The sequence below is a fragment of the Arachis stenosperma genome, chromosome 7 (assembly GCF_014773155.1).
Source record: "Arachis stenosperma cultivar V10309 chromosome 7, arast.V10309.gnm1.PFL2, whole genome shotgun sequence".
Lineage (NCBI taxonomy): Eukaryota > Viridiplantae > Streptophyta > Magnoliopsida > Fabales > Fabaceae > Arachis > Arachis stenosperma.
The window spans coordinates 76983983-76997522 of NC_080383.1; the positions used below are offsets into that span (position 1 = coordinate 76983983).

At 33.0% G+C, this 13540-nt stretch overlaps 1 protein-coding gene across 1 annotated transcript; it reads left to right on the forward strand.

Moving 5' to 3' along the window:
• Positions 1-11365: 11365 nt before the first annotated feature.
• On the forward strand, positions 11366-11910 carry LOC130939960 (photosystem I reaction center subunit II-2, chloroplastic-like). The gene is made up of 2 exons (XM_057868020.1): positions 11366-11489; positions 11576-11910. Exons 1-2 carry the CDS (start codon positions 11366-11368, stop codon positions 11908-11910), a joined length of 459 nt encoding a protein of 152 aa, XP_057724003.1.
• The last annotated feature ends 1630 nt before the right edge of the window (positions 11911-13540 follow it).

Here is a 13540-nt window from a genome sequence, read left to right on the forward strand (position 1 = left end):
CATGGATATATAATAAAGAGTTCTAAGATATAGATAACAAAGCTCATGACTTGACTCGCGAAAATAAACTAACTAGAGCATATAGGCATATATACATATACATAAGAGAGCCCAAAATAACCCTAGAATACAAAGTTTACAGAACCTATTTCTCCAAAATAACCTCTAAGAGAAATAATACATCATATACATGAGTAGTGGAGATAACAAAATATCTACTTATAAATAGCATAACCAAGACTAAAGTCCCAAAATGAAAAATATCTTCGCGGTAAGAAGCTCTCAGAGTGCCTCAGCGAGGTGCCTCAAGTCCTGCATTTGAAAACCACAAAATATGTAGAGGGTGAGAACCAAAGATTCTCAGCATGGTAACCGTTCCCACATCTCTAACATATAATGTCCTGCGAAAGCCAAAGGCGATCCTAGAACTTTCGACAACTGATTGTAAAACATAAAGATTTAAAACGGAAACCATAAACAGGATAGTTCTCTAAGGTTCTTCAATTTAATAAAACTCTAATTAAAACTCTCGACTACTCACCTTCCTCTATAATCCTCCAAAACACCAGTAGAACCACACAAACAAACAAAGCAAACAAAGCAAGCACAAGTAGAATACAATTACAGCATATAGCAAATTTAGTAAGTAGGCATAATAATCACATAGGCAAGCCCAATTAATGCAAAATAAAACAAGACACACAAATTCATATGATGCATGCCTATCCTATGGCCGATGAGTCTCATCTGTCAGTTATAAAGTCGAACCTGACATGTCCGGTAGCTAACCCTGGACAGAACACCAAACACAGAGCAAGTGCGACAATGCTGCAACTCTTGCATCTTACCCACATACCTGGAGCACGGGACAACTTCACCCTTGCCTCTTACCCAGGTGGTGTTATAGTTCTCAACTCGGAGCTAGCGGCGACAGAATTCCACCCTTGCATCTTACCCGGAGTATCGAACTTTCAACCAGAGCAAGTGGATAATACCACTACATGTTACCCAGAGGCATATTACAATTAAATTCAAACTCATTTTCATTATCATTCCAATTCATTCATAATTATTCAATCATTAATTCATCTTCCATATATTTCTCAATATTTCTGCACTTTGTTAACATATACCCGGAGTGAGTGGTCAATGCCACCACCTCTTATCCGGTTGCATCTATCTCATTGTCATTTAATTCATTATTTAGTCAATTACAATTCATAAGCATCATCATCATATTCATCCATCACTTCTTACTTTACCTCACCAACCCTTTCCTAAATCACTTAACATTTCACAAGACTCTTCCAAATATTTCCTCCATTTATTTTGCAGGCTTACCTGCACTCTAAGACTTAAGGCTCACTAACACACTTTAAACAGGTGCACAAGTGGTTTGGAAAGCTAGAGGTTGGTTTAAAAACATAAAAATTCATATTTCAAAAAAACAGGGGTTGTGCGTACACACCCCTACCGTGCAAACGCACAGGGTTAAAAATGGGTTGTCGCGTACGCGACCCTCTGCTCGCGTACGCAAGTGTCCCTCGCGTATGCATGCTTAGCGGAAATCACAAAAAGTTGCTAAGTCTAGAATTTCTGTTTTGTACACCAACCTTTGATCGCACACAACTTTCTTGTTTTAAAATATTATCCCTCCATTTTTCAAACAGTGTAAACCTTTCAGACCAAGTTTTCTTTCAAGATAAGTTTTATAAAATTCGGAGGTCCGGAGGCCAAGTTATGCTTCGCCAAAGTTGGCCAATAATCAAAATTCTCATAAAATTTGCAAACCTCAACTTTCAAAACATGCTAATTCCAAACCTTTCAAAAACCAACCCAAACCTTTCCACAAAAGCTCCAAACCATCCTCAACCTCTCAACACATCAATCCACAATTATAATCAGTTTGCTCAATAATTTCACACAAGACAACATCAAACAACATCATCAAGCTCCACAAGATTACATTATTTCACCAACAACAACATTAAATCACCAAGCCTCATAAATACCATCCAATTCCACATCATTAACAACATACATTTTAATCCTATCTTATAGTCACTAGCCTAAGTTTTCACAACACAGTATATTTTAGTTATGAGAAACCAAAACCATACCTTGACCGATTTTCTCGTATAGTCCAAAGAACAACCCCACAAGGCAAGCTCACAAGTTCCACCACCACAAGTCAACCCCAAAAGCTCCCAATTAGGTTTTCATCTCCTCAATTAGGCTCCAAAACACATATACACACACCTATATCATATCATTGCATCCATACATACACACTTAATACCAAGATTACAATTAACTAAGAGATTTACTAGGGTTAAAAATTCTTACCTTATATGTGCCTCAATTACACAAAAACCCACTAATTCCTCAGTGAATTTGATCCTAAAACATCAATCTCAACACCCAAAACCATGGAATTTTAGAGAAGAGAAAATAGAAACTGGGAATGTGTCTTCCTTATCTAATTTCTTACTGGGCTTTGTAGAGCTCGACGCCCTAGTCGTGTGGTCACAAATGGTGCGGTGATCGGAGTTTGAAGCAAGAAGTTATGTGGAATTTAGTGGAGCGTTAGGGTTATTCTCAAGCTCTTCTCTCCATGAACATGCTTAAGCAATTCATGCTGAATGAAGGAGGAAGATGGTGTTTTATTAAGTGTGTATGGCATTGTGGGTTGGGCCATGGGCCCAATACAGGCTCGGTTTGCCTAGTTTGGTTAGTTCATCCTAATCTTGGGCCAAATTATTTAAAATTAGTGTCAAAATTTTTATTTTAATTAGCTCTAGCACATTAAACTATAAAATTTCATCTTCTAATTGTCTTAATTAATAATTAATTTATTTGCTAATTATTCAATAATTTTGCAGGTTTTAGACTAACCACTCAAACTCTCGTTGATCGACCTTCAGACCTATTGGAATTCGAGGCAGACCAGTTAATTCCTTACTCATCCACCTCTCCATATTGTTTCCACATCTAATACCATCCTTGAACCCATTATGGTAGAGATGAAATTTATATCCAAAGATTTTAACCACTTAGTCAGCCGACATTTATAGCAAAGACACCTAGATACCCCATTGAGACTTAAACAGTTCCATGTTAAAGATATACGCAACAAACTCATCAACCCCTTCAAAGAACTTAGGTTTTAAATTATCTGGTCCACTATTATCCCTATAGTACATTCATAGACGATGGATTGGAATCTTTTTGCAACAAAAATCCTAGAATTCAACCAATAACGCAATTTGTTAAAATTTTTAGACGATTCGGCAGAGTTCCCTCTATAATTAGAATCTCTCACCAAATCCAATTATCATTTTCTCACAAACTAAACATGTTTTAAACAACGTAAACAAAAATTCGGCAAAGAAAATAGCTACATGCATAAATTAGTAGAAAGCACACATTCAATAAAATATCAAATTCTAGCCGTTCTAGTGCGCAACACCTTATAACTCCACAATTTTTTAGCAAACAAGAGTTTTAAGAAGGCGCCACTATGAAACCTTCTCCCACTTTAGTCCAAAACCTCTATCCTAGAAAAAGTAAGTCCGGCATACAACTTAAACAATTCAGTATATTCAGAGATGAAAAACATATTTGGAATATGACTGCATAGACTACGAAAGAAGCAAATTACAATTGATCTCAGTGAAAAGAGCACCATCCTAATAAAAAGGATAACTTATTAAATTCACAAGGTAAAACTACATCAAAAACTAATTTTTAATAAATAAATAAAACTCAACATTGTAATTAATTAAAATCTAATTTTAATTTCAACAAATTAATAACAAGCATAACAAACATAAACAATATAAATTGAATGCAATTAAAAGAAACTCACTCACTAAACTCAAATAAAATCTTTGATCAGCTCAAGCACTATTAATACTTAAATAAAAACTTTCAACTCAAGCACTTTTAATTTTACCTTACCATAACCTACATTAACATTATTTAATTTCTAATTACACTAAATTAATATAACAACTCCTAATAATACGCTTTATTAAACAAAATTAGTCAATAATTTGATGAAATACCAAACAAAATCCTAAACTCATAAAAAATTTGAAAAAATAAAGAACTATAGAAAAATTTCTTTGATGGTGGCTACAGAATGGTAAAAGCATGGTGGTGATAGCAGGCGGTAATGACGGAGACAAGGTGTGAATCTTTGACGGGAGTGGACACCAATAGAAGTGGCGATGATGACAGCTCCAACAGCAGTGATGACGACGTTCAGTGCCGGCGACGACAACAGCTCTAGATGGTGGCGATGGCGGCAGCTTTAATGGAGCAGTGGAGATGAGAGAGAGGACAAGAGAAGAGAAGAGAGAGAGAGAGAGAGAGAGAGAGAGAGAGAGAGAGAGAGAGAGAGAGAGAGAGAGAGAGAGAGAGAGAGAGAGAGAGAGAGAGAAAGTTTGTAGAAGTGAAAGAGAAGGGTTTCGTATTGAATTTTACCCCAATTTTGTCGTCGGATTTGCTGAAAGATAAATCTTGTGGTAAGGTAGTTGTCATTGCCTAAACGATACGTTTCATTAAAACCCGTTACTGTCGAAAAAATTCATTGTAAAATCCGACGGTAAAATGGTGCAAATAAAATAAAATTTCGCGCCACTACTTACTATTAGATTTAGAGACGAAATATTTAATCCGACGTAAATTTTATCGAGGGATGAATTTCTTCTGTAATCGCCGGTAAATCTGACACTAAATCTGCCGGTAATATTCGATGGTAAAAATTTAAGAATAAAAGAAACTTCTTTTGGTATAGCGGTGTGCAAAGGGTTAACAAAAGAAGAAGCAACATAGAAATTAGAAGATGAAATGAAAAAGATTTATCCAGGATTTATCAAACAAGTTAGTGAATTTTGGAGTAAAGACCCAATCCGGTTCTTATTCATTTTCACGAGGGCAAGGCGCCCTTGTCCAAAACAAAAAGGGACACTTTGGCGCTCAACATTTTTATTTTAGGACAATACGATTCCTTTATTAAAAAATTTGTTAAATAGTAATAAAAATTAGTTTTTGGGAGTTTTATTTGTAACTTGTGGAGGGTTTTAAACTCCCACAAACTATTAATAAGTTTATTTTTAAAAATTTTCTTTACTGGTAGTGGTTAAGTGGAGAAAGATCATTGCTAAAAGTGATGTCGCAGGAGAAAAAAGTAATTGCAGTACAAAGACCTTTTAAAGAAAAAAAATAGCACCGAACAAGTAATGAAATAAGATAACATTAATATTGATGATATACGCAATGTTTTGAAAACCGAGACGAACCGGTCGAACCGTGAACCGGACGCGAAGACGATTTGGGCAATCACCAAAACCGCGAAAAATGAAAATCGGAGTTGAACCGGTGAACCGACCGGTAACCAGCCGGTAACTGGTCGGTCGAACCGAACCGTGACCCGGCCGGTTTTTGGGCTGGGCAGCAAAACGCTGCCGTTTACGCCACTGAAGCCCTAAATCAATGATGTGAATCCCTAATTGGCTTCAACACTCAGCAGTTCAGCCCTTCACAATTCTCATCGAGCAAGGTTCGGCGTCACGGGTTCGGCGTCGCCCAGTCACCTCCGTCGCCGGCGTCGCCCAGTCACCTCCGTCGAGCAGTCACCTCCGTCGCCCAGTCACCTCCGTCGCGCAATCACCTCCTTCGACCAGTGACCTTCGAAGCGCAACAGCCGTCGTTCGTCGGAACAGCCACCTCCATCACGCAGCAGCCGTCGTCCCTTGAAGGTGCTCCACCACTGCTTGAAGCCGACGCCCAGCCAGTCACCTCCATCACCCGGCGTCGCTGTCTCCCAAGTCCCACTCTCCCTATTGCATGTTTTGCACTTGAAGCCTTGAAGGTGCCTTCGAGCTTCCAAGAGTTCCAAGTAATTTTTTTTAGTTATGAACTTATGATTGTTTGATTGAATCATTGAATAACTGTTGCATGATGAACTGCTAAACTGTGACTGTGAACTCTTTGATGAGTAGCTATTTGATTTTGCTTTGTTTACTATCAACCTCAAGTTATGGTTTTGGATTGAAAATTAGGATAACTCTGTTTTCATGCTAGCATTCATAAACACTTTTGGCATATTGGTAAGTGAAGTTGAACACTTTGTTGAAGGAATATATGACTTGATGCCTGTGAAATTGCAAAGGGTGATGTTTCAGAGTCTCTGGTGGAGTTTGACACGGCAATTGAGTTGGACCCTCGTCAAAAGGCGTGTATGTTTATAAGCATTTTGAAAAAAAAAAGCGTTATATCAGCACTTTGGATTGGAATGATTGTAAATTGAGTTCAAGTTACATGAAATTTGGTTGTGCTCATTGTGTTTGTTACCAGATCTTTGGCAAAGGGGCCTCTCCCTTTACTACCTTGATAGGTATTCACTCTACACTCTTCTGTTATTCATTTGAGTTTAATTACTATTCACATGGAATTGTATATTTATAATGTATTGCTTATGAATCTGTAAAAATGGGGACTGAATTGGATTCCCATTTTGTTGTAGATTTAAAGAAGGAGCTGAGCAGTTTCGGCTAAATGTTGCACAAAATCCGAATGATACCGAAGAGTCCATATGGTGTTTTCTCTGTGAAGCTCAACTGTATGGGGTGGATGAAGCACGGAAGTGATATCTTGAGGTGAGTCATTAATTATGTTACTGGAATTTAACAAGAAAAACGAATATGTAAATCTTCACAAATCTGTAGCAAGTTATGGAGGATTTTGATTATTGATGACAAACTTGGATCATTTTGATGTTGCTATGTTATGTTTGAATGGTTATTTTATTTTTTGACTTTTGAATTTGTATTTGAATAAGATTATAACATTTTGGTTTATGTAGTACTTTTAATTTGAATGATATTTTAAAGTTTATATTAGACTATAATTATATTTTCATGTGTTTGTTTATATTTTATTTATTATTTTATTATAAAACAGTTTTTTCGGTTCAACCACAGTTGAACCGGTTGAACTTATGAACCAGTAGATAGAGCGGTTCGACGACCGATTCGATTTTCAGAACCTTGGATATATGTAGTAGTGATGATGACAGTAGAGGAGACAATGATGGTGATAAAGTATGGTTACACAACAAAAATAGTAGAATTAGAAGTGATAATGATGAGAATGAAGAAGGTGGTAGTAGTAATGGTCATAGTTAGTTATATCATTGAAAATTTTTTTTGTGGAGTTTTAAGTCCTCCATAAATTACAAATAAAAGTCTCACAAAATTAATTTTCGTTATTATTTAACGAATTTTTTTAGCAGAAGGATCGTATTATCCTAAAATAAAAAAGTTGAGGACCGAAGTCTCCTTTTTTTTTTTTTTAAGATAAGAAGCACCTTGTTTTTTGTAAAAATGGATAAGGGAATTAGGTCTTTACTTGTAAATTTTTGGGACAAAATTTATAAAAAGATGATGCGGAGAATTGTAACATTTATTTTTTTATAACTATTTAACATAATCCAATTGATTTTATTCTCTTCTCTATACAGAAATAAAGTAATAATATAGATATTAATTTTTACTAATTATAATATATAGTTAAAATTAGTTTTAGTCACTATATGATTAGAAAATAATGCACTCAATGAATTTTAGTGTAATAAAATTGAGAGAGAGAGAGAGGAGTATTAAAATTTTATGGTAGATATTTTTTTTTAAATAAAATTTTTTAGGTATAATATATATATATGTTTTATTTTCTCGCATCTAATTATTTTATGTGAAATTCGGTTAAAGTTATTATTATTATCATTATTATATTTATTATTTGTTCTTTATTTTCTCGGTCCAATGCGAATTTACCACCATTTCATTTTCTTTATAATTATTAATATTATTACTATTGTTAATATTATCTCTCCTTGCTCCAATGCGGATTATCGCCATTCTGTTTTCTTTATATATTTATCTTCATGTTATTTATCATTTATTTATTTTATTAATGCTTTACAATTATTGATTAATGTTATTATTACTAAACTATTATTATATTATCACTATTGCTTTTTCAGTATTATGATTATTCATTAATTATTATTATTATTATTATTATTATTATTATTATTATTATTAATGATTTTATTATGATTATTGATGTTATTATTATATCTATTTAAACCATGTATATTATTATTATATTTAGTGTTATTATTATTTTTTTATTATATTATTTAAGTGCATAACACAATATTATTCTCTAATTATTTATGATAAAATAAATAAATATGTAAGACAGTCTGTGAACCATTAAGAAAACCAATGCAAATGCCTTAGTTAGTATGTCATAATTTCTTGTTTGTTGTCAGAATGTTATGACACATACCAAGAGATGAAAATTTTTTAAAAAGACTTTTTATGTGTGAGAGAAGCAGATAAAAAAAAAGATATCATAAAAGACATATATATAGTACGTCAAAAGAATTATTTTTATATGACTGTTATAGTCCTAATATTTTTTGTAATTATCATATCTACTGAAAATTTAAAATTCTCATTATTATATCTATGTATTTATATGTGACTTCAGATTAAACTCAAGATGGACCTGTAGAAAATGAACTATTTTAAATGTGTATATTCTATAAAATTGTGTACACTACTAGAAATTTGTTGGATATTGGTGGGTTTATCAAAAAAATCTATCGATAATATATTTACCGTGGAATTTAGCATCAAAATAAATTTGATAGTATAATTCTCATTGTTAATTGTTTGTTGACAGATTTTTTTATCATCGCTAATTACCTTTAAATTTATCTCCTGATAATTTCTACGGTAATATATTTTTATTAATAATTAAATTAATAACTATTGACAGATATAACCCACGATAAATCCATTGATAAAATTAAGTACGATCCAATTTTAAATAACAATTTTCACAAGAAATAAGTCTCAATTTAATTATTCAAGCATTTTAGAACAAAACAAAATAAAACATAGTAAAGCAAATTAAAAAAATTACAAAGTAGAATCATATGTATATTATATGGTAATGGATATAACAAACCAAATTCTTAATTAAGCAAAGAAAATTGAAAAAATTAATGGAACTCATTTAAACACAACAAAAGCTAACACAAACACAGTATTAGAAATGAGGAAGAGGTGGCACATAAAAGCACATAGAAGTACACACCATGTTAAAGGAACATATTTCTTGTGCTATCATTATTCTTCTACAAACAGAGCAACACAAACAATAAGAAGAAAACTGTGGGATTAGCAAATTATAGTAGTGAGAAAAGTGAATGGCGAATTACTTCGTGTGCTGCTAGATGAATGGCGATTTTTTTGGCATCCTCCTCTGCGAAATCAAAGAGATAATCAACCAGATTTAGAACAATAGATATAAAATAAAAATAAGAATCATAAGTAGGACAAGGAAAACAAAGAACACAAAAACTAGAGAAGATTTAAGAAGTCAAGTATAATCATGAGGCAATAAACCATGTAAGCACTATGAAAGTAATGTTAAGTTAAATTAGAGTTTAGGGTTTAACTACTCAATCATGAGGCAATAAACCAGGTAAGCACTATGAAAGTAATATTAAGTTAAATTAGAGTTTAGGGTTTAACTACTCCAAACTAATTAGTGAGCGAGTTATTTAGAGACAGTAGTGACATGGAGGACTTTTTTAAGATAGTGGCAGCACAAACGACACAGTAGCAGTGACTAACAGACAAGATGCATTAAGAATTTTTTTTAAATAAATTGAAAAAATAGGGAAAGGGAGGAGGACAACTTACCTAAAGGGAGGAAGAAGGCAGCATCGGCAACACAGAGAGCAGCGACGACAACCGTGGTGGGAGCGATAAAAACAGCAGCGACAACGACCAACACAACACAATGAGAACCAGTCGAGTCCACACAGTCTATAGAGGCTGTTAGTGGTGGCTAACGCTGGCAGAGGTGGTTGTCGGAGGTAGTTTTGGGAGAGGGGAGAGAATAATAGAAAGAGAGAGAGAGAGAGAGAGTAGTTAGAAAATGAAAGGGTGAGGATTCAAGATTCGAATTTAGGGTAAGATTACCATCGGATAAATCTGATGGTGCACTAATTAGGATTACCGGTAAATTTTTGACGGTAAACTTGGGGACAATTTTTCTTTTTTTTTTTCTAATTATTATCGGCGAATTTACTGTCAAAAAATAAAATTTAACGATAATTTTTTTTTCGACAAATTTATTGTCAAATTTGTCGGTAATCTCACTGTTAACCTTCGACGCTGAATTTAACGGTATTCGGTGTTTTTTTTATAGCGGTATAAATAATTTGTAGATTTTTTTTGACTACTTTTACAAAGTATGTTATCTTTATGGCCAAAAGCCAAACATATCGTATTTAATCTAATGATCATATTTGTATAATTATAATCAAATATTATTATATCTCATTGTAAGCTCATTCAATGAGTTTTTGTTCCAAAAAAAAAATGATAAAATTTGTAAAACAAGCTAAGGAGATAATTAATTATTTTTGTGAACGAAATTTTAAACTAGTCAATAAATTACATACATGTAGTTCAGGTGGAGATAGAGATTATCACAAAGAAGTTGAAACTTTTCTATTAAAGTTACTAAATTTAAAAAATAATGATAAATTATTTTCAAGCACATCTTTATATGCTTGGAAAGACAACATTATAAAAGGCAGTTGAATTTCTCTTAAAGAATACCATATTTAATATTAGAAAATTAGAAATAGTACGATTGTCTTTATTTCGAATAAAAAATTTAAACTCAAGTATAAGTTATATTAAAATTGATTGTGTTATATGTATAGATAAATCAATTAAGATTCTAACTAGAGTGATTACCATCGTAATTGAATGACAAAATGATAAATATAAAAGGAAAAACCTAAATTTTTAAACTTAATGCTAAGGTTAAAAGAATTAAATAAAATGAAATCTAAAACTTAAATTTCAAATGTAACAAACTTATTTCTTCCCTAATATTATTCTCCAAAAAAAGTTATGCTTAGAACAGTTAATGTGTAAGAGAATTATTTCTATTTAAATAATACTGAGTCATGGAATGTCTATATTTATATAAAAAAAGTATAGAAAATTAAGTGTCTAATTAACCAAAAGGTGAATAACTCAATTAATTATAATTATTAATAATTAATTTTAAATTTTTTTAATTTAAAATTTAAAAATTTAAAACTGATAAAGTAAACTTAATTAAAGCTTATAAAAACCTTCCTCTTTTCTTCCACATTAACCGACCCACCTCCAACAACCACAGACAAAGACCCCTCTCCCTCACCGTCAAGCCCTCTCCGACCCTGCCTTTACCCAAGACGACCTCAAGAAGCTCGCTGATGACAAGGCACGAGTACGTCAAGTTCGGCATAGTCCTCGGTCTCGGCACCAGCTCTACCACCGCCTTCGTCATTGCCAAGCTCGGTCATATCCTATCTACCGGTCAACTTTCCAACATCATCGGTGTTCCTATCTCCAAATGCACTAAGGAGGAGGCATGCTTTCTCGGAATCTCGCTCTCTGCTTCAAAATCCAGTGACCGTGCCTAGAAGCAACCATCCGCAGTGTCCTTCACCACCGTGAAGCCCCGGCTCAGGTTCGCAACCATAAGAGTTCGGCTGCAGAGGAGAAATTAGAGGTTACAGCACCTGTGGCTGAGAAGGAGGAGGCACCAGTGGGGTTCACCCCACTTGAGCTGGATCCAAACATGCCATCCCCAATATTCGGAGGAAGCACTGGAGGACTATTGAGGAAGGCCCAAGTGGAAGAGTTCTATGCGATAACATGGAATTTCTCGAAAGAACAGATCTTTGAGATGCCCACAGGTAGCGCCGCCATAATGAGGCAGGGTCCGAACCTGCTGAAGCTTGCAAGAAAAGAGTAGTGCCTTGCACTTGGTTCAGCTTCAGGAGTTGTTTAAGGAAGGAGTGGTGGAGCACGAGCTGTTCTTGAACAATTTCAGAAATATAAAAAAAGCATTCATTTAATATGAAAAAAATATCCTAATACTTAACAAAAAAAATATTCAGTTATATTTTGACAAAAATAATTAGATACTTATAGGATTTAAAAATAAAACTATGAAATTCTTAAAGAAATAGAAATATTTATATTTACAATACAAAATAATTCGAAAAATATATAAAAGAACATCCATTTAGTATAAAAAAACATTCTGATACTTAGGAGCAAAAACATCTATGTATATTAACTGATTTTTATTAAAATGAACTTTAAGATTCAGCCATTAAAAAATTGGCAGGAAGTTGACTAAATCCCTTCTTGATTCTCTAGTAGAATTGTATCTATATATATATTGCCATGTATAGTACAAATTAATTTCTATTAAAATGTGTCTTAAACATAAAATACATAGAAAGATAACATATTATAAAAGACATATTAAAAATAAGCATTCAGAGGTGTCTAACTTTTTTTTATCTTTTTCTTTTCTATGACAAAATCATTATATAATTTGTGTTTATGCTTGAAATGTGGCCGTCCAATAATCCAAACTAGGTATATTAGTCAAACCATAACAACAAATGAAAATAGGTCAAATGCCATTTATACCGTAAAAGTAAGGCAATTTCAAACCACTATTACTATAAGGTGGGAGGCAGTGGCAGCAGCAATATAAATTGTCATTTTCATCTCTTTGCTTCACCTTTCACTTCAATTAAAACAAAGATGGAAGCAAAGGAATCATGCATGCTTTAAAACTTAGCCCCTCCCAACATTATTAGTTTTCTATGTTTATATTCCTATGATGTCCACGTGTTTAGCACAACCGCAGTACTATCCTTGCCAAGTATATTATCTAGAACTAGAACTAAACTATATCTTAATTGTTTCATACTTTCAAAATTATATTTTAGTTTTCATGTGCTAACGCAATACAAATATTGTATACTATCAACTAATATTTAATTTAAATAATAACTTTTGAGTAGAAATTATAAAAGATAGTTATTTTTATTAATATTATAAAATATAATTCAGTATTTATTTAAATTTTTTCAATGCTAAAGTACAGGAAAATTACGATAAAAAATTAATAGCTAGTTTATTACATATATTATGTTTTAAGAATGATGAAATAAATGTGTATATGCATGTCTAAGTTTGAAATGTCTAATAGCTAGTTTATTCGAAATCATAACATTTTCATCTCTTTACCACTGTGCATTGTGTTCATCCAAATTAGGTAGTGGCCCTATGTTTCTATTTCATGTTTAGTTCTCATCTTTGCATTGAATTTATATATATATAATAGTAATACCTCAAATAGGTCCCAAAATATTCATGATCGAACAGATTTGTCTTCAATAAAATTTAACTAAAATTTTGACCATAACGTCTTTATAACATACACTAGATATGTCCCTATGGCAGTTTAACTTGGTCATGACATCCTACGTGGAGGTTAACGGATTGATGTGTCAGATTAACCGTCACGTGTCACCTCCAGAACAATTTGATCTCCTTCCAAGCTAGACAAAACGACGTCGTAT